This window comes from Eptatretus burgeri, chromosome 5 (assembly GCF_056783735.1).
Source record: "Eptatretus burgeri isolate ZD-2024b chromosome 5, Ebu_testis_v1, whole genome shotgun sequence".
Classification (NCBI taxonomy): domain Eukaryota; kingdom Metazoa; phylum Chordata; class Myxini; order Myxiniformes; family Myxinidae; genus Eptatretus; species Eptatretus burgeri.
In genome coordinates this window covers 113200501-113221474 of record NC_140965.1, presented here as the reverse complement: position 1 = coordinate 113221474, position 20974 = coordinate 113200501, and the positions used below count along the sequence as shown (strand labels likewise).

General features: G+C 43.6%; 1 protein-coding gene across 2 annotated transcripts in view; it reads left to right on the top strand.

The window, feature by feature from the left end:
• EIF2B4 (eukaryotic translation initiation factor 2B subunit delta) overlaps nt 1-20974 on the top strand; it is a 38743-nt gene that overhangs the window by 2041 nt on the left and 15728 nt on the right. The window contains exons 2-6 of one of the 2 annotated variants that reach the window (XM_085883375.1): nt 2840-2907; nt 4346-4433; nt 4559-4801; nt 6987-7072; nt 7168-7259. In XM_085883375.1, the coding sequence (XP_085739501.1) occupies nt 2840-2907; nt 4346-4433; nt 4559-4801; nt 6987-7072; nt 7168-7259 (577 nt within the window). Of the gene's footprint in view, nt 1-2839; nt 2908-4321; nt 4434-4558; nt 4802-6986; nt 7073-7167; nt 7260-20974 lie in introns of both variants that reach the window. The other variant, XM_085883374.1, reaches the window with a different exon arrangement.

Genomic DNA, 20974 nt, shown 5'->3' with positions numbered 1-20974 from the left:
AGAAAGTGGATGGGGGGGTTTTGTAAACGGTCCTTTCGAAGAGACATAGTGAGAGTGTGAGATTTGTCTGGATTGAAAGACATGTTCCACGTGTTGGACCAGTTTGTGATTTTATCCAGATCTGCAGTGAGCGAAGAAGCTGCTGCTTGCCGGTCTGAGGGATGACAGATGGTACGGCAGAGGGTGGAGTCGTCGGCAAAGAGAAATAGAGGATTTTCCAGAGAGTCCGAGAGATTATTGATGAAAACCAGAAAAAGAACAGGGCCCAGAACGTTACCTTGAGGAACTCCAGCCTGCACAGGAAGAGGGGATGAAAGAACTCCATTTAGGGCCACACGTTGACTGCGACAGGAGAGGAAGTCTGCGAGCCATGAGTGGAGATGGCCTTGAATACCATGGGAAGAGAGTTTGGTGAGTAGGGCAGGGTGCCAGACTGTGTCAAAAGCACGTGATATGTCCAGGGATACGGCTCAGATTTCCTGTCTGGCATTGAGGACCTCCATCCATTGATGGGAGAGCAGAAGCAGCATATCCAGGGTAGAGTGACCTGGTCTGAAACCAAATTGATGATTGGAAATCAAGCCATTGGAGAAGAGGAAGGATTTCATGTCTGAAGCGATGATGGATTCCATCACCTTGCTGATGATTGGGAGAAGGCTGATTGGTCTGTAGTTACAGGGATCTGTTTTTGCACCTTTTTTATGCAGGGCAGTGATGTTAGCAGATTTCCAAGCAGATGGCAGATGACCTTGGGCAAATGAGAGGGTGAATAGAACAGAGAGAGGGTGAGCAAGAGCAGAAGAGCAGGCTTTGAGGACACGTGGGCTGATGCCGTCTGGACCGGTTGCAGAATCTGACTCGAGGTTTGAAAGCAAGCTCTCCACCTTGTCAGGAGAAAAGGATACAGAGTCCAGGGACAGTTGGGTGCGACTGGGTAAAGTGGGTAGAGATAGTGATGGGTTTAGGACACAAGATTTAGCTGCAAACACCGAGTTTAGATATTCAGCTTTATCACGTGTGGAATCAGCAGTGCGGCCATTTGAGGTAAGGGAGGGGATGGAGGGGGAACATACACCAGAAACAGATTTGATTAAACGCCACCAGGATTTTGAGGAGGGAGAGAGGTTTGAGAGTTCAGACTTGAGATGAGAAAGATTCTCCACCAAGTGAGCGTGTTTCACACGAAGCCGTGCGGAGGCTTTGTCGAGTCTCATGAACACATCCTCATTGAGGAACATCAAGGTCCTCCTAACTACAGTTGGCATGTCGTTTTATTTGCCTTGGATATTTTGTCCTGGATATGTTTCACATGATAAACTTTTGGTGGTCCCCTTTTCTTAATCAAGTGTCAATTTTTGCTTTAATCCCAACACTTAGAACTTCACATTTCTCTGGACAAAAGTTTAACAGTTGCTGATTGGACCATATTTTGTAGCTGCTTTTGATCTTCTTGAAGTTTAGATGAATCCGCTTGACTTGTTTAATTTATTTTTGTATGCAGTCAAGGCTCGTGTAAGAGCAAGCCCACTGAATGGATCAGGACGTAACAAGACAAAAGGAACAACAGAGAGAGAGAGAGAGAGAGAGAGAGAGAGAGGGGGGGGGCACCAACAGTGGAATTGAAGGCCAGGATAGAGGGAGACTTAGACAAACAATGGGTGTGTGGAGGAATGGGGGTTGGAAAGGATGCAAGGGGTGGAAAAGATGGATACAGAAGGAAACTTCAAGGTGAGAAAACTGGAAATTTGAAAGGAGGGATTGTGGTGGGATGGAGTGGGGGAGGGGGGTTAATGGGGTGAAAAGATGGTATTGGATTGGGGATGATCTGAGACTGTGGTGAACAGCTGTCTTGAAGACCTGAAGGGAATAATGAGATTGAGGAGAATGTGGAAGTTGGTTCCACAGGTGGGGAGAAAAAAAAGAGGAACAAATGAGTGGAGGTGAGCAGTGATCCTGGATGGCAGTAGAAGACAGACTACTGACCTGTCGGCAATGGGAGGATGATATGCACCTAGACTCAGCCTCAGCGCGAGAGATTCCAATAATATTGGAGGCCATGGTTTCCATGGCATCAAGCTGAGCAAGATGTGAGGCAGGGGAGCCAGCTCAGAGGGGAAAGCAGTACTCCATCAAGCTGTGGATAGGAGTTCAGGTGTGCCAAGGAAGGACTTTGTACAGTGTCGGTTGCCAAGTCGGCGGCTGGCTTTGGAGGCAAACGTAGAAATGTGCTTTCCCAAGAAAGATCATGGCAGATAGTGAGACCCAGGAGTTTGAATGACTGAACCTCCTCAAGAGGATTGTTAAGAAAGTAGATGGGAAGGTTTTCCAGACGGTCCTTTCGGAGAGAGATCATGAGAGAGTGAGATTTGTCTGTGTTGAAAGACATTCAAAGTGTTTGAGTAGCTTGTGGTTTTTGTCAAGGTCTGAAGAGAGGGAAGAGGCTGCAGCCTGCCTGTCTGAAGGATGAGGGATGTCACGGCACAGGGTGGAGTCCTCAGCACATGGATAAAGAGGATTTTCCAGAGTCAGACATCATTGAAGATTAGGAATAGGACTGGGCCCAGAACTCTGCCTTGGGGCACTCCAGCCTTGACAGGGAGAGGTAATGAAAGGATTACGTTGAGAGTCTCCCACTGGCTATGAGAGTAGAGGAAGTTGGAATCTATTGAAGATTTTATCATCTGCAAAGAGGAAGATTCCACAACTGATGATCTCAGGCAAAGCATTCACACAAATTATGACGACAAAGGTTAAACACACCTATCGTAACACACAAAGGTCTGGTCTTATTCATGTGCAATGATGGATGACTTTTGTCACTTCCTCTCCATGTCTGCAGAAGCTTCCAACACTCCCTGTCTGCAGAAGAAGGTGCAAGAGACATCGAATGTGCTTCCGAAGATTAAGGTTGGTGTCAGATTTGGTTTTTATTTTTTATTTATTTTTGCCAAACTTGTTAATTTCTGAATTGTCATGAAAGAACAAAATGAGTAGTCGATTCATGATATCATTTCATCTCAAAATGTGTCGTCAAAGGCGAATGTGTTACCACTCCATCGTTCAGGGGTAAATATGGTGGAAATTTTGAGACCCCTCCCCAACCGCTTAATTTCAGTATGTGTACTGGGCTAGCAGGATAGCCTAAAAGTATACACACTCGTTCGTCTCTGAGCCATCTAGCCTGGGTTCGAAACCTCAACCCAGCTATAAATTGTCATCCTGGTGTTACGCAGGCAGGTCGAGGCTTCAAGGTGTGTGCCATCCCACGTATGGACGTTAAGCATCTGCGAAAATGGTCTTTGATGGATGTTAAAGGTGCCACAGTCTTACGTGAAAGTAGGTGTTATCGCCGGCACCCAAATAAATTACAAATTCTTCTCCTGACTGAATGCTGGGAAGGTAATGACAAATCACCCAGCATCACCTTCCGTAACGAGTATGGTCCAGCCGTTGGTCATTTGTCGTGCACCGGTCTCAACCCCTTCTCATACACAATAGTCCACAACCCCTGGCCATGACCCTGTGTTCAAATCGTGCAATACAGCCTTGTCACAATTTTCTATCGCATTGCCAGAACATTCCTTGCAGTGATTAAAGAACACACCTAACACAGGGTAATGCTCTCGTTTCCATTGACAGAATACTCGGTAGGTTGGGAATCCTATGAAAGTAAATTTTTTTTTTGTGAAAAAGTATTTGCTGCTCTCTGAACCCTGACTTTGTTTGGGGGGGGGGGTGGGAAGGGAGAAGAGGTTTTGAGACGGATTTGTTTTTTTAAAATAAGCCAAATTCTATCCCTTCCTTATACCCATGATACAAAATATGTTGGTTTTTATTTTTTCGATTGTGGAGGTAAGATAATATATTTTTTTAGGGATTCGGATACAAAACTTGTAAATCATAAATTTGAAATGTCGTTATTCAGAATGGACCTCAAAAGCCTTAGGCTCTGTTTCATACTCTGCTCACCTGGACTTGACTGCACTAAAGGTCATATTTTTAGCTCACCTGGAACATAGTTCAAGTGCGCTTGTGGGATGGCACGTCGTTCATATTGTAAACACTTGCAACTTCTTCTCCGAAACCACTGATGTGATTGTGACAATACTTGGCTAAAATTATCTTTGCTGTGATAGAACTCATGTTTGTTCATGGCATCCTTCCCCTCCACCTATAAGTACGTCATTATGAGGCTTAAAGGTGTAAATACTTGAATTTTAATCTCGTTCCTATACCAGGAACCGAATGAATCTTGTTCTGCAAACATAAACATTTTGATGGTCATATGGCTTTCCTTTGTCATCATTATGCATTACAACAGGCAGATTGTGCTGTGTTTATCAAGGAGGAGAAGCAACGGATGCGAAAGGAAAAGAAGCAGCAGAAGAAACAGAGGAAGGAAGGTGGTCAGCCATTGGCTGAATCGACAACTGGTACAAAGCTCAAAAGGATATCGACATCCATTTCATTTTACCCATTATTATACACACATCCAACTCCATTACTTAGAAATGGAAGTCACAAAACTGTTAACCCCCTCTCGATGTTCCCAACCCAGATGCACAAAAAGTGAATGCACCTCAGCATGATGGAGGGGACAAACCTGTTGTTAAAGCGGAGCTACGTGCAGAACGACGAGCCAAACAGGAGGCAGAGAGGATGAATAAGCAGAACAAGAAAGCCGAGGCGGCTGGTAGCTGTGGGGCACCGCGGCAGAGGCAGCCTTCTACGTCAGAGAGCAAAGCAAAACCGTTGTGCACAGAGGGAAAAACCAAGGCCGTGGGTTCCGAAACTGGATTAGGTGAAGGTGTTCCCTCAACAGCACTACACTGCATCATCAGCATCATCTATCTATAATTCCAGCAATCTCTGTGTGTGTGTCTGTCTGTTTGTCTGTCTGTCTGCGACCACAGTTTCTCGACGACCGCCAGTCCGATCTGATTTAAACTTGCCAGGAATATTGACGGGGATCCGCGGATGTGCCTTTTCGAGGTTTGATATCGATCGGACGAGCAGTTCCCAAGTTACGGCCATTTATCTGTCGACCAATGACAAGACACGGTGCTATGACGTCACGAATGACGTCACAATGTTTATTTATTTATTTATTTTGCACAATTGACAGTCCGATCTGATTGAAACTTGCCAGGAATATTGCCGGGGCCCCGCGGATGTGCCTTTTCAAGGTTTGATATCAATCGGACGAGCGGTTCCCAAGTTACGGCCATTTATCTGTCGACCAATGACAGGACGGTGACGGTGCTATGACGTCACGAATGACATCACAATTAATGTTTGTTTATTTATTTATTTGTTTTTTATTATTTCTTTTGCACGATTGAAACTTGCCAGGAATATTGCTGGGGACCCGCGGATGTGCCTTTTCGAGGTTTAAGAGAGAGAGAGGCTGCACCTACGGGCCTGTACTAGTCATAATCATAATGATTGCTGTGCATCCTATTTGTGTTATGGTTGCACGTGGGTAGGCCAAAGGTAATGTCACAGTTTTCTGGTTTCCGACGTTCGCTAAGCTTGTGGGCTGAATCAAAAGTTAGAAACGACACTGCACCTTTGTGATGTCCTCATGCTTTGTGCATTTGAAATTTGATTGAACCGAATACTCGAGAGTGCAAATTTAAACTGGACCATATATTATGGCCACAGCGATGTAAAAAAGAAAACAAGTGAAATCCTTCAATACAGCGCGTATGGAGTACACTAATGTTAAAATATGCAATTTATGCTTTTTCAGTTGAAAAACAATTAAAAAGCATACTTGATATTTGAAATGTAAAAATCTTGTTATTATTGTGACAAGCACCTTTATATATAACAGAAGGAATGAAATCGTTCGATACAGCATGGCAGGAGGCCACAAAAGAATGATAGCATTAGAAGAACTTAGCTTTCAGCATTCGGCGATCGGCGCGAAATGCGATGGTGGGCGGAAATGACGTCTTTCATTCGTTCGTACATGAGGGGCGCGTTTCTTCGTTTTTCCCCGTCAAGCAATAAATTAAATGGTTTTCACATATATAACGCATTAGTTTCACAAATTTCCATTGAAATACTCGGGTATTTCCATCAATTGTCGCCATTTCCGTCGAGGTTACGCACTGAATCTACCGGACGGCTGTCATTGGCTGTCTTGAGGCACGTGGGGGGGGGGACGGGGGATATGGGGGACACCGGAGACGTGGTAGACGCCGGCGGGGAAATTTCAAACTCGGTGCAATTGTATACAGCGCACGCGCTGTTAAAACACACACACACACACACACACACACACACACACACACACACACACACACACACACACACACACACACACACACACACACACACACACACACACACACACACACACACACACACTTGTACAGCATCGGCTAATCCTGAAATGTAATATAATTTAAAGGATTGCTGTAAATGATGTTCACTTCAAAACATAGTTCCCTCACCTAAAGTATGAACCTTAACTTGTTAGCAATCGAATGGTTTCCCGACCGCATCAGCTCGGCATCGTTCTTCCTCAAGGTTTCGATCCTTTCAGCCCAGAACCTATCCAAACAGCAGATCCACAACCTTGGTCATGGATCCACGTCAGTAGATTACCTACATCAGTAGATCCACAACCTCAGTTACGTCCATGCAGTCAGTGAACCCATCAATGCAATTATTTTAATCGATTGACGAGTTCAGTGTTGTATGTGGTTGCTCTCATGGTCCTAATTATTTCACCTGTAACTGTACCATAGAATAGCTTCTTCGGAATGATGCTGTCTAAGAAAGGCATTCGTGCAATGTGGAATGGAAAAGCATCTCGTTTATCAAATAATTTGGTGTGAAATTTATTATTACTGATATCGATTTGTAATTCCAAAAAACGAAACCGAAGTGTGAGTTTGGTTTTCCTTTTTAAATTCAAGTTCTTTTGGATAAATATCATCATGAAGCTGATAAAATATTGTGATATTATTTCACAGCACTTGTGTGGAGGATTTCGGAGCACGTGCAGGCCGATGACCCTGCTGCTCAGCGGAAGCTTGCCAAGAAACTGGGGAAACAACAGGCAAGTAGCCCAGCCCATGCAGCGAAGCGAAATTGCCTTGTGTCGAGAACGCTTGCCTCTCCTGCTAAATTTCATCCTCCTTACCTGGTTTGCAGGTACCTCAACGTACAGACAGCACACGAAAAGTCAGCCTATTCTCTCACCTCCATCAATTCAGTCGTCAAATGTCCCTGACACAAAACCTCCAGTATGCGTCCCTCACGTTTCTTCATGACAACTTATTTGGTTTGCTCTCTGCATACTGTTCTTCGCATGGTGACACTGCACAGTCTGGACTTTGTTGATTTACTGTATATGGCCGCACTCGCTTTACTTCGTAGATGCATACAAATAATAAAATTAGCAAAATAGAAAGCCTGCTGTTGGCTTAATGGTTGAGGTGGCTGGCTTAAGATCTTGAATTCAAGCCTCTGTCAACCGTTGGTGGTCGTATGGCAGCTTAGCTGCCGGGGTAGCTATCATTTCTTGAAGCGCGACTGTGTCGCTGATGCAGTGCCCCTCTACCAGGACACACACTGGAACTGGTAATCATTTCGCCAACCTCGGAAGGATGACGGGCTGAGTCAACACCCTGGTGTATTTATTCAGCGGCCGACGGGTCTTGAACTCAGGACCCAAGGATCCCAAGCCGCCACCCTAACCACTGAGCCAACACCAGGCTGTGTCACCGTTAAATTAACACCAGGTGGGTTGACTCAGCCTGTCATACTTCCGAGGTTGGCAAAATTAGTACCAGCTTACTGGTAACAGGGCGCATTGCATCAGTGGCACAGCCATGCCCCCAGAAAATGATGCAGCTAACCAGCCACAGACTGCATACGAATATGTAAATGCTGCGTATGCATACTGTTTTAACGTCAGTTGCATCCTGACTTCACACATGTAAGGCTATTAATTGCGTACTATTGGAATGTACCTTTCGACCCTTTAAACTGCTGAGACGTCTTCGACCGATAGACCTTTAAACCATGAAGACCCCAAAAACCCGGAAGATCTAAGCACTTACCTCAGGCGGTAGCTTAGGACCAAAAAGGCCCAGAGGACTCAACAGTCCCCGAGGACCAAAAAGACAGATGATTCAAAAGAGGACTCAAAAGACCCACAAGTCAGGAACGTGGTCTTTTACTTTTATGATCCTTTCAACACTTTAGACACCTTTTGGATCCCTTCACTCTTAAGACCTTTTATACCCTTTTGGGAGGGGAGGGGAAGGAAGCCCGAGGGGAGTGGAAGGGAAGGCAGTGTGAGGGGAGTAGAAGAGAAGGTAGCACAAGGGGAAGGGAAGGCAGCACGAGGGGAAGGGAATGGTGAGGAAATGCGCTGAAACGGCAGCATTTTCTTTTTAACCACTGGGTTCCATATAAAACCGAGCGGGAGCACTTGAAGCCCACACTATCTACCTGGCAAAGGCCTGCCTGCCTGCTTGCTTGCATGCATGCTCACACATGCAGCGACCTTTGCACCCCTGTGGTCGACACGCTCTGAATCTGATTCATGTATTCTACACTATGGGGAAGCAGTTTTGAATTTAAAACTAATCTGTTGGTCCTTCACATTCCTTGAACAGAGGGGGAGAGGTGGGGAAGAGAGAGAGAGAGAGAGAGAGAGAGAGAGAGAGAGAGAGAGAGAGAGAGAGAGAGAGAGAGAGAGAGAGAGAGAGAGAGAGAGAGAGAGAGAGAGAGAGAGAGAGAGAGAGAGAGAGGTGGGGAAGAGAGAGAGAGAGAGAGAGAGAGAGAGAGAGAGAGAGAGAGAGAGAGAGAGAGAGAGAGAGAGAGAGAGAGAGAGAGAGAGAGAGAGAGAGAGAGAGGTGGGGAAGAGAGAGAGAGAGAGAGAGAGAGGTGGGGAAGAGAGAGAGAGAGAGAGAGAGAGATGGGGAAGAGAGAGAGAGAGAGAGAGAGAGAGAGAGAGAGAGAGAGAGAGAGAGAGAGAGAGAGAGAGAGAGAGAGAGAGAGAGAGAGAGAGAGAGAGAGAGAGAGAGAGAGAGAGAGAGAGAGATATACATTTATATATATATATATATTTTATATATAAAATATATATATTATATATATATATATTTATATAAAATAAAATTTCACATTTTCAGCAAGCGAGTGAACACCGCCCGACGCACCGCACAACCAAACAAAGGCGAGTGGGTCCTGAACTTTGTTCAGGTCGATCGATATGTTCAGTGACAGTTCGAATATTGTTTTTTTCAAGCAAGCACTCCAACAAAATGGTTGATAAGGAACAGCTGGCTTGGCAAGCAATTAGTGATCACCAATTGGTCATATATAAACACCACGCAGCCAGAGATTTCTGGATTGTCAAGCGATGTCTGAATTGGACAAATGAACACTTATTTTGCAGTTGGAGATACTGCTGAAGTCAATGAAGAAGTTTAAATTTTGAAATTTGGCTGAGATTAAAAGATTCTAGAGGTTATGGCATGTGCGGAAATGAAATAAAATCACGAACACTAGCGTCTCCATGCTTTTATAAGCATTGCAATGTATGCAGTGACTGTTAGGTATGATGATGAGACATTCGATGATATGAGTGAGGAGAGAGAGAGAGAGCTTAGAGAGAGAGAGAGAGAGAGCTTAGAGAGAGAGAGAGAGAGAGAGAGAGAGAGAGAGAGAGAGAGAGAGAGAGAGAGAGAGAGAGAGAGAGAGAGAGAGAGAGAGAGAGAGAGAGAGAGAGAGAGAGAGAGAGAGAGAGAGAGAGAGAGAGAGAGAGAGAGAGAGAGAGGTGGGGAAGAGAGAGAGAGAGAGAGAGAGAGAGAGAGAGAGAGAGAGAGAGAGAGAGAGAGAGAGAGAGAGAGAGAGAGAGAGAGAGAGAGAGAGAGAGAGAGAGATATATATATATACATTTATATATATATATATATATATATATATATATATATATATATATATATATATATATATATATATATATATATATATGTAGGGGGTGGGAATTCCAGCAGATGGAACGCCCATCCGAGGGACAGCACACACATTGATGAATCGCCCTGCCTGTGAAACACCAAGATGACAGTTTATAGCTGGGTTGGGATTCAAACCCAGGCTAGACAGCTTAGAACGAGCGTGCATATCTCTTGGCTATCCTACCATGATGTGATGATTCATTGCTTTGTTACAACTGCAAACATTTTTTACTCATTGGAATCGTCAAATTTATTTTGCCTTTCTAACTCCGAAAATGTCCCCATGAAGAACCACAGCGTGGTATTGCCATCAAAGCTTGAGGGGTGCGAGCCAAGTGGCTCAACCACTCAAGCAATCACTCCCACGAAACGGTTGAACAAATTTAAAGAGAAAACGTTAAATTTTTTTTATATGTATCTATCTATACTGAAGTGACGGGTGGTATAATGAAAAGATCAGACAAAAAAGGGAAATGTGGTGTAAAATAAAATTTCACATTTTCAGCAAGCGAGTGAACACCGCCCGACGCACCGCACAACCAAACAAAGGCGAGTGGGTCCTGAACTTTGTTCAGGTCGATCGATATGTTCAGTGACAGTTCGAATATTGTTTTTTTCAAGCAAGCACTCCAACAAAATGGTTGATAAGGAACAGCTGGCTTGGCAAGCAATTAGTGATCACCAATTGGTCATATATAAACACCACGCAGCCAGAGATTTCTGGATTGTCAAGCGATGTCTGAATTGGACAAATGAACACTTATTTTGCAGTTGGAGATACTGCTGAAGTCAATGAAGAAGTTTAAATTTTGAAATTTGGCTGAGATTAAAAGATTCTAGAGGTTATGGCATGTGCGGAAATGAAATAAAATCACGAACACTAGCGTCTCCATGCTTTTATAAGCATTGCAATGTATGCAGTGACTGTTAGGTATGATGATGAGACATTCGATGATATGAGTGAGGAGAGAGAGAGAGAGCTTAGAGAGAGAGAGAGAGCTTAGAGAGAGAGAGAGAGAGAGAGAGAGAGAGAGAGAGAGAGAGAGAGAGAGAGAGAGAGAGAGAGAGAGAGAGAGAGAGAGAGAGAGAGAGAGAGAGAGAGAGAGAGAGAGAGAGAGAGAGAGAGAGAGAGAGAGAGAGAGAGAGAGAGAGAGAGAGAGAGAGAGAGAGAGAGAGAGAGAGAGAGAGATATACATTTATATATATATATATATATATATATATATATATATATATATATATATATATATATATATATATGTATATATGTAGGGGGTGGGAATTCCAGCAGATGGAACGCCCATCCGAGGGACAGCACACACATTGATGAATCGCCCTGCCTGTGAAACACCAAGATGACAGTTTATAGCTGGGTTGGGATTCAAACCCAGGCTAGACAGCTTAGAACGAGCGTGCATATCTCTTGGCTATCCTACCATGATGTGATGATTCATTGCTTTGTTACAACTGCAAACATTTTTTACTCATTGGAATCGTCAAATTTATTTTGCCTTTCTAACTCCGAAAATGTCCCCATGAAGAACCACAGCATGGTATTGCCATCAAAGCTTGAGGGGTGCGAGCCAAGTGGCTCAACCACTCAAGCAATCACTCCCACGAAACGGTTGAACAAATTTAAAGAGAAAACGTTAAATTTTTTTATATGTATCTATCTATACTGAAGTGACGGGTGGTATAATGAAAAGATCAGACAAAAAGGGAAATGTGGTGTAAAATAAAATTTCACATTTTCAGCAAGCGAGTGAACACCGCCCGACGCACCGCACAACCAAACAAAGGCGAGTGGGTCCTGAACTTTGTTCAGGTCGATCGATATGTTCAGTGACAGTTCGAATATTGTTTTTTTCAAGCAAGCACTCCAACAAAATGGTTGATAAGGAACAGCTGGCTTGGCAAGCAATTAGTGATCACCAATTGGTCATATATAAACACCACGCAGCCAGAGATTTCTGGATTGTCAAGCGATGTCTGAATTGGACAAATGAACACTTATTTTGCAGTTGGAGATACTGCTGAAGTCAATGAAGAAGTTTAAATTTTGAAATTTGGCTGAGATTAAAAGATTCTAGAGGTTATGGCATGTGCGGAAATGAAATAAAATCACGAACACTAGCGTCTCCATGCTTTTATAAGCATTGCAATGTATGCAGTGACTGTTAGGTATGATGATGAGACATTCGATGATATGAGTGAGGAGAGAGAGAGAGAGCTTAGAGAGAGAGAGAGAGCTTAGAGAGAGAGAGAGAGAGAGAGAGAGAGAGAGAGAGAGAGAGAGAGAGAGAGAGAGAGAGAGAGAGAGAGAGAGAGAGAGAGAGAGAGAGAGAGAGAGAGAGAGAGAGAGAGGTGGGGAAGAGAGAGAGAGAGAGAGAGAGAGAGAGAGAGAGAGAGATATATATATATATATATATATATATATATATATATATATATATATATATATATATATATATATATATATATATATGTAGGGGTGGGAATTCCAGCAGATGGAACGCCCATCCGAGGGACAGCACACACATTGATGAATCGCCCTGCCTGTGAAACACCAAGATGACAGTTTATAGCTGGGTTGGGATTCAAACCCAGGCTAGACAGCTTAGAACGAGCGTGCATATCTCTTGGCTATCCTACCATGATGTGATGATTCATTGCTTTGTTACAACTGCAAACATTTTTTACTCATTGGAATCGTCAAATTTATTTTGCCTTTCTAACTCCGAAAATGTCCCCATGAAGAACCACAGCGTGGTATTGCCATCAAAGCTTGAGGGGTGCGAGCCAAGTGGCTCAACCACTCAAGCAATCACTCCCACGAAACGGTTGAACAAATTTAAAGAGAAAACGTTAAATTTTTTTATATGTATCTATCTATACTGAAGTGACGGGTGGTATAATGAAAAGATCAGACAAAAAGGGAAATGTGGTGTAAAATAAAATTTCACATTTTCAGCAAGCGAGTGAACACCGCCCGACGCACCGCACAACCAAACAAAGGCGAGTGGGTCCTGAACTTTGTTCAGGTCGATCGATATGTTCAGTGACAGTTCGAATATTGTTTTTTTCAAGCAAGCACTCCAACAAAATGGTTGATAAGGAACAGCTGGCTTGGCAAGCAATTAGTGATCACCAATTGGTCATATATAAACACCACGCAGCCAGAGATTTCTGGATTGTCAAGCGATGTCTGAATTGGACAAATGAACACTTATTTTGCAGTTGGAGATACTGCTGAAGTCAATGAAGAAGTTTAAATTTTGAAATTTGGCTGAGATTAAAAGATTCTAGAGGTTATGGCATGTGCGGAAATGAAATAAAATCACGAACACTAGCGTCTCCATGCTTTTATAAGCATTGCAATGTATGCAGTGACTGTTAGGTATGATGATGAGACATTCGATGATATGAGTGAGGAGAGAGAGAGAGAGCTTAGAGAGAGAGAGAGAGCTTAGAGAGAGAGAGAGAGAGAGAGAGGTGGGGAAGAGAGAGAGAGAGAGAGAGAGGTGGGGAAGAGAGAGAGAGAGAGAGAGAGGTGGGGAAGAGAGAGAGAGAGAGAGAGAGAGAGAGAGAGAGAGAGAGAGAGAGAGAGAGAGAGAGAGAGAGAGAGAGAGAGAGAGAGAGAGAGAGAGAGAGAGATATACATTTATATATATATATATATATATATATATATATATATATATATATATATATATATATATATATATATATGTATATATGTAGGGGGTGGGAATTCCAGCAGATGGAACGCCCATCCGAGGGACAGCACACACATTGATGAATCGCCCTGCCTGTGAAACACCAAGATGACAGTTTATAGCTGGGTTGGGATTCAAACCCAGGCTAGACAGCTTAGAACGAGCGTGCATATCTCTTGGCTATCCTACCATGATGTGATGATTCATTGCTTTGTTACAACTGCAAACATTTTTTACTCATTGGAATCGTCAAATTTATTTTGCCTTTCTAACTCCGAAAATGTCCCCATGAAGAACCACAGCATGGTATTGCCATCAAAGCTTGAGGGGTGCGAGCCAAGTGGCTCAACCACTCAAGCAATCACTCCCACGAAACGGTTGAACAAATTTAAAGAGAAAACGTTAAATTTTTTTTATATGTATCTATCTATACTGAAGTGACGGGTGGTATAATGAAAAGATCAGACAAAAAAGGGAAATGTGGTGTAAAATAAAATTTCACATTTTCAGCAAGCGAGTGAACACCGCCCGACGCACCGCACAACCAAACAAAGGCGAGTGGGTCCTGAACTTTGTTCAGGTCGATCGATATGTTCAGTGACAGTTCGAATATTGTTTTTTTCAAGCAAGCACTCCAACAAAATGGTTGATAAGGAACAGCTGGCTTGGCAAGCAATTAGTGATCACCAATTGGTCATATATAAACACCACGCAGCCAGAGATTTCTGGATTGTCAAGCGATGTCTGAATTGGACAAATGAACACTTATTTTGCAGTTGGAGATACTGCTGAAGTCAATGAAGAAGTTTAAATTTTGAAATTTGGCTGAGATTAAAAGATTCTAGAGGTTATGGCATGTGCGGAAATGAAATAAAATCACGAACACTAGCGTCTCCATGCTTTTATAAGCATTGCAATGTATGCAGTGACTGTTAGGTATGATGATGAGACATTCGATGATATGAGTGAGGAGAGAGAGAGAGAGCTTAGAGAGAGAGAGAGAGATAGAGAGAGGTGGGGAAGAGAGAGAGAGAGAGAGAGAGAGAGAGAGACAGAGAGAGAGAGAGAGAGAGAGAGAGAGAGAGAGAGACAGAGAGAGAGAGAGAGAGAGAGAGAGAGATATACATTTATATATATATATATATATATATATATATATATATATATATATATATATATATATATATATATATATATGTATATATGTAGGGGTGGGAATTCCAGCAGATGGAACGCCCATCCGAGGGACAGCACACACATTGATGAATCGCCCTGCCTGTGAAACACCAAGATGACAGTTTATAGCTGGGTTGGGATTCAAACCCAGGCTAGACAGCTTAGAACGAGCGTGCATATCTCTTGGCTATCCTACCATGATGTGATGATTCATTGCTTTGTTACAACTGCAAACATTTTTTACTCATTGGAATCGTCAAATTTATTTTGCCTTTCTAACTCCGAAAATGTCCCCATGAAGAACCACAGCGTGGTATTGCCATCAAAGCTTGAGGGGTGCGAGCCAAGTGGCTCAACCACTCAAGCAATCACTCCCACGAAACGGTTGAACAAATTTAAAGAGAAAACGTTAAATTTTTTTATATGTATCTATCTATACTGAAGTGACGGGTGGTATAATGAAAAGATCAGACAAAAAAGGGAAATGTGGTGTAAAATAAAATTTCACATTTTCAGCAAGCGAGTGAACACCGCCCGACGCACCGCACAACCAAACAAAGGCGAGTGGGTCCTGAACTTTGTTCAGGTCGATCGATATGTTCAGTGACAGTTCGAATATTGTTTTTTTCAAGCAAGCACTCCAACAAAATGGTTGATAAGGAACAGCTGGCTTGGCAAGCAATTAGTGATCACCAATTGGTCATATATAAACACCACGCAGCCAGAGATTTCTGGATTGTCAAGCGATGTCTGAATTGGACAAATGAACACTTATTTTGCAGTTGGAGATACTGCTGAAGTCAATGAAGAAGTTTAAATTTTGAAATTTGGCTGAGATTAAAAGATTCTAGAGGTTATGGCATGTGCGGAAATGAAATAAAATCACGAACACTAGCAGTCTCCATGCTTTTATAAGCATTGCAATGTATGCAGTGACTGTTAGGTATGATGATGAGACATTCGATGATATGAGTGAGGAGAGAGAGAGAGAGCTTAGAGAGAGAGAGAGAGCTTAGAGAGAGAGAGAGAGAGAGAGAGAGAGAGAGAGAGAGAGAGAGAGAGAGAGAGAGAGAGAGAGAGAGAGAGAGAGAGGTGGGGAAGAGAGAGAGAGAGAGAGAGAGAGAGAGAGAGAGAGGTGGGGAAGAGAGAGAGAGAGAGAGAGAGAGAGAGAGAGAGAGAGAGAGAGAGAGAGAGAGAGAGAGAGAGAGAGAGAGAGAGAGAGAGAGAGAGAGAGACAGAGAGACAGAGAGAGAGAGAGAGAGAGAGAGAGAGAGAGAGAGATATACATTTATATATATATATATATATATATATATATATATATATATATATATATATATATATATATATGTATATATGTAGGGGGTGGGAATTCCAGCAGATGGAACGCCCATCCGAGGGACAGCACACACATTGATGAATCGCCCTGCCTGTGAAACACCAAGATGACAGTTTATAGCTGGGTTGGGATTCAAACCCAGGCTAGACAGCTTAGAACGAGCGTGCATATCTCTTGGCTATCCTACCATGATGTGATGATTCATTGCTTTGTTACAACTGCAAACATTTTTTACTCATTGGAATCGTCAAATTTATTTTGCCTTTCTAACTCCGAAAATGTCCCCATGAAGAACCACAGCATGGTATTGCCATCAAAGCTTGAGGGGTGCGAGCCAAGTGGCTCAACCACTCAAGCAATCACTCCCACGAAACGGTTGAACAAATTTAAAGAGAAAACGTTAAATTTTTTTTATATGTATCTATCTATACTGAAGTGACGGGTGGTATAATGAAAAGATCAGACAAAAAAGGGAAATGTGGTGTAAAATAAAATTTCACATTTTCAGCAAGCGAGTGAACACCGCCCGACGCACCGCACAACCAAACAAAGGCGAGTGGGTCCTGAACTTTGTTCAGGTCGATCGATATGTTCAGTGACAGTTCGAATATTGTTTTTTTCAAGCAAGCACTCCAACAAAATGGTTGATAAGGAACAGCTGGCTTGGCAAGCAATTAGTGATCACCAATTGGTCATATATAAACACCACGCAGCCAGAGATTTCTGGATTGTCAAGCGATGTCTGAATTGGACAAATGAACACTTATTTTGCAGTTGGAGATACTGCTGAAGTCAATGAAGAAGTTTAAATTTTGAAATTTGGCTGAGATTAAAAGATTCTAGAGGTTATGGCATGTGCGGAAATGAAATAAAATCACGAACACTAGCGTCTCCATGCTTTTATAAGCATTGCAATGTATGCAGTGACTGTTAGGTATGATGATGAGACATTCGATGATATGAGTGAGGAGAGAGAGAGAGAGCTTAGAGAGAGAGAGAGAGCTTAGAGAGAGAGAGAGAGAGAGAGAGAGAGAGAGAGAGAGAGAGAGAGAGAGAGAGTAGAGAGAGAGAGAGAGGATAGAGAGAGAGAGAGAGAGAGAGAGAGAGAGAGAGAGGTGGGGAAGAGAGAGAGAGAGAGAGAGGTGGGGAAGAGAGAGAGAGAGAGAGAGAGAGAGAGAGAGAGAGAGAGAGAGAGAGAGAGAGAGAGAGAGAGAGAGAGAGAGAGAGAGAGAGAGAGAGAGAGAGAGATATATATATATATATATATATATATATATATATATATATATATATATATGTAGGGGGTGGGAATTCCAGCAGATGGAACGCCCATCCGAGGGACAGCACACACATTGATGAATCGCCCTGCCTGTGAAACACCAAGATGACAGTTTATAGCTGGGTTGGGATTCAAACCCAGGCTAGACAGCTTAGAACGAGCGTGCATATCTCTTGGCTATCCTACCATGATGTGATGATTCATTGCTTTGTTACAACTGCAAACATTTTTTACTCATTGGAATCGTCAAATTTATTTTGCCTTTCTAACTCCGAAAATGTCCCCATGAAGAACCACAGCATGGTATTGCCATCAAAGCTTGAGGGGTGCGAGCCAAGTGGCTCAACCACTCAAGCAATCACTCCCACGAAACGGTTGAACAAATTTAAAGAGAAAACGTTAAATTTTTTTATATGTATCTATCTATACTGAAGTGACGGGTGGTATAATGAAAAGATCAGACAAAAAAGGGAAATGTGGTGTAAAATAAAATTTCACATTTTCAGCAAGCGAGTGAACACCGCCCGACGCACCGCACAACCAAACAAAGGCGAGTGGGTCCTGAACTTTGTTCAGGTCGATCGATATGTTCAGTGACAGTTCGAATATTGTTTTTTTCAAGCAAGCACTCCAACAAAATGGTTGATAAGGAACAGCTGGCTTGGCAAGCAATTAGTGATCACCAATTGGTCATATATAAACACCACGCAGCCAGAGATTTCTGGATTGTCAAGCGATGTCTGAATTGGACAAATGAACACTTATTTTGCAGTTGGAGATACTGCTGAAGTCAATGAAGAAGTTTAAATTTTGAAATTTGGCTGAGATTAAAAGATTCTAGAGGTTATGGCATGTGCGGAAATGAAATAAAATCACGAACACTAGCGTCTCCATGCTTTTATAAGCATTGCAATGTATGCAGTGACTGTTAGGTATGATGATGAGACATTCGATGATATGAGTGAGGAGAGAGAGAGAGAGCTTAGAGAGAGAGAGAGAGAGAGAGAGAGGTGGGGAAGAGAGAGAGAGGGAGAAAGAGAGAGAGAGAGAGAGAGAGGGAGAGAGAGAGAGAGAGAGAGAGAGAGAGAGAGAGAGAGAGAGAGAGAGAGAGAGAGATATATATACATTTATATATATATATATATATATATATATATATATATATATATATATATATATATATATATATATATATATATATATGTAGGGGGTGGGAATTCCAGCAGATGGAACGCCCATCCGAGGGACAGCACACACATTGATGAATCGCCCTGCCTGTGAAACACCAAGATGACAGTTTATAGCTGGGTTGGGATTCAAACCCAGGCTAGACAGCTTAGAACGAGCGTGCATATCTCTTGGCTATCCTACCATGATGTGATGATTCATTGCTTTGTTACAACTGCAAACATTTTTTACTCATTGGAATCGTCAAATTTATTTTGCCTTTCTAACTCCGAAAATGTCCCCATGAAGAACCACAGCGTGGTATTGCCATCAAAGCTTGAGGGGTGCGAGCCAAGTGGCTCAACCACTCAAGCAATCACTCCCATGAAACGGTTGAACAAATTTAAAGAGAAAACGTTAAATTTTTTTTATATGTATCTATCTATACTGAAGTGACGGGTGGTATAATGAAAAGATCAGACAAAAAAGGGAAATGTGGTGTAAAATAAAATTTCACATTTTCAGCAAGCGAGTGAACACCGCCCGACGCACCGCACAACCAAACAAAGGCGAGTGGGTCCTGAACTTTGTTCAGGTCGATCGATATGTTCAGTGACAGTTCGAATATTGTTTTTTTCAAGCAAGCACTCCAACAAAATGGTTGATAAGGAACAGCTGGCTTGGCAAGCAATTAGTGATCACCAATTGGTCATATATAAACACCACGCAGCCAGAGATTTCTGGATTGTCAAGCGATGTCTGAATTGGACAAATGAACACTTATTTTGCAGTTGGAGATACTGCTGAAGTCAATGAAGAAGTTTAAATTTTGAAATTTGGCTGAGATTAAAAGATTCTAGAGGTTATGGCATGTGCGGAAATGAAATAAAATCACGAACACTAGCGTCTCCATGCTTTTATAAGCATTGCAATGTATGCAGTGACTGTTAGGTATGATGATGAGACATTCGATGATATGAGTGAGGAAAGTGGAGAAAAATATAAAAATTATCATTAAGAAATCATTGTGGCCTGTTTCAAGTCGAGGCATTGTTGAGCAGGCCAAAAAAATGACCAAGGATGACACCGTGATAAAAAATAATTAAATAAGGCCATTCATTATCTTCAAAAGGGGTGTTTAAATAAACCCAAACACCCAATTTTCATTCATGCACTCCCTTGGAGTCCCCTTAGTATGCATGCAAGGTTTCAGGCCGCAAGGTTTCATGGTTTTAGAGTTATGGAATAGACTGACGGACGGACTGACTGACTGACTGGACACACACTGACATTTATTAGTATCGACTAACATGGATCGGTTCCACGACCACAAGTCGAGATACCCTTCTCCACAAGTCCCACGACTAAATGCAAGTCCATAACCCCCTCCCCTCACGCTTGCCTCCCCCCGAACCCCCTACCTACTTCTCCTTTCCCCCATCCTCCTCACTTCAACTTTCTCTCCTCCTGGAGTTCATAGCGACGTTTAGTGAGGCGTCGCTCTCCCCAACCCCCTTCCCTCTCCCTCCCCTCCATCCTCGATCCCCTCTCCCTCCTTTATCCTTCCCCCCCACCTCCTCTCTTGCTCCCCTCCCTCCCTCTCTATCCCCTCCCTCCTCTCGCTCACTCCCTCCCTCCTTTCTCTCTCCCTCCTCTCTCTCGCTCCTCTCCCTGCTCTGTCTCGCTCCCTCCCTGCTCTCTCTCGCTCCCCTCCCTGCTCTCTCTCGCTCCTCTCCCTGCTCTCTCTCGCTCCCCTCCCTGCTCTCTCTCGCTCCCCTCCCTGCTCTCTCTCTCGCTCCCCTCCCTGCTCTCTCTCTCGCTCCCCTCCCTGCTCTCTCTCTCGCTCCCCTCCCTGCTCTCTCTCGCTCCCCTCCCTGCTCTCTCTCGCTCCCCTCCCTGCTCTCTCTCGCTCCCCTCCCTGCTCTCTCTCGCTCCCCCTCCCTGCTCTCTCTCGCTCCCCTCCCTGCTCTCTCTCGCTCCCTCCCTGCTCTCTCTCGCTCCCTCCCTGCTCTCTCTCGCTCCCCTCCCTGCTCTCTCTCGCTCCCCTCCCTGCTCTCTCTCGCTCCCCTCCCTGCTCTCTCTCGCTCCCCTCCCTGCTCTCTCTCGCTCCCCTCCCTGCTCTCTCTCGCTCCCCTCCCTTCTCTCTCTCGCTCCCCTCCCTGCTCTCTCTCGCTCCCCTCCCTCCTCTCTCTCTCCCTCCTCTCTCTCTGCCCTCCCTGCTCTCTCGCTCCCCTCCCTGCTCTCTCTCTCGCTCCCCTCCCTGCTCTCTCTCGCTCCTCTCCCTGCTCTCTCTCGCTCCCTCCCTGCTCTC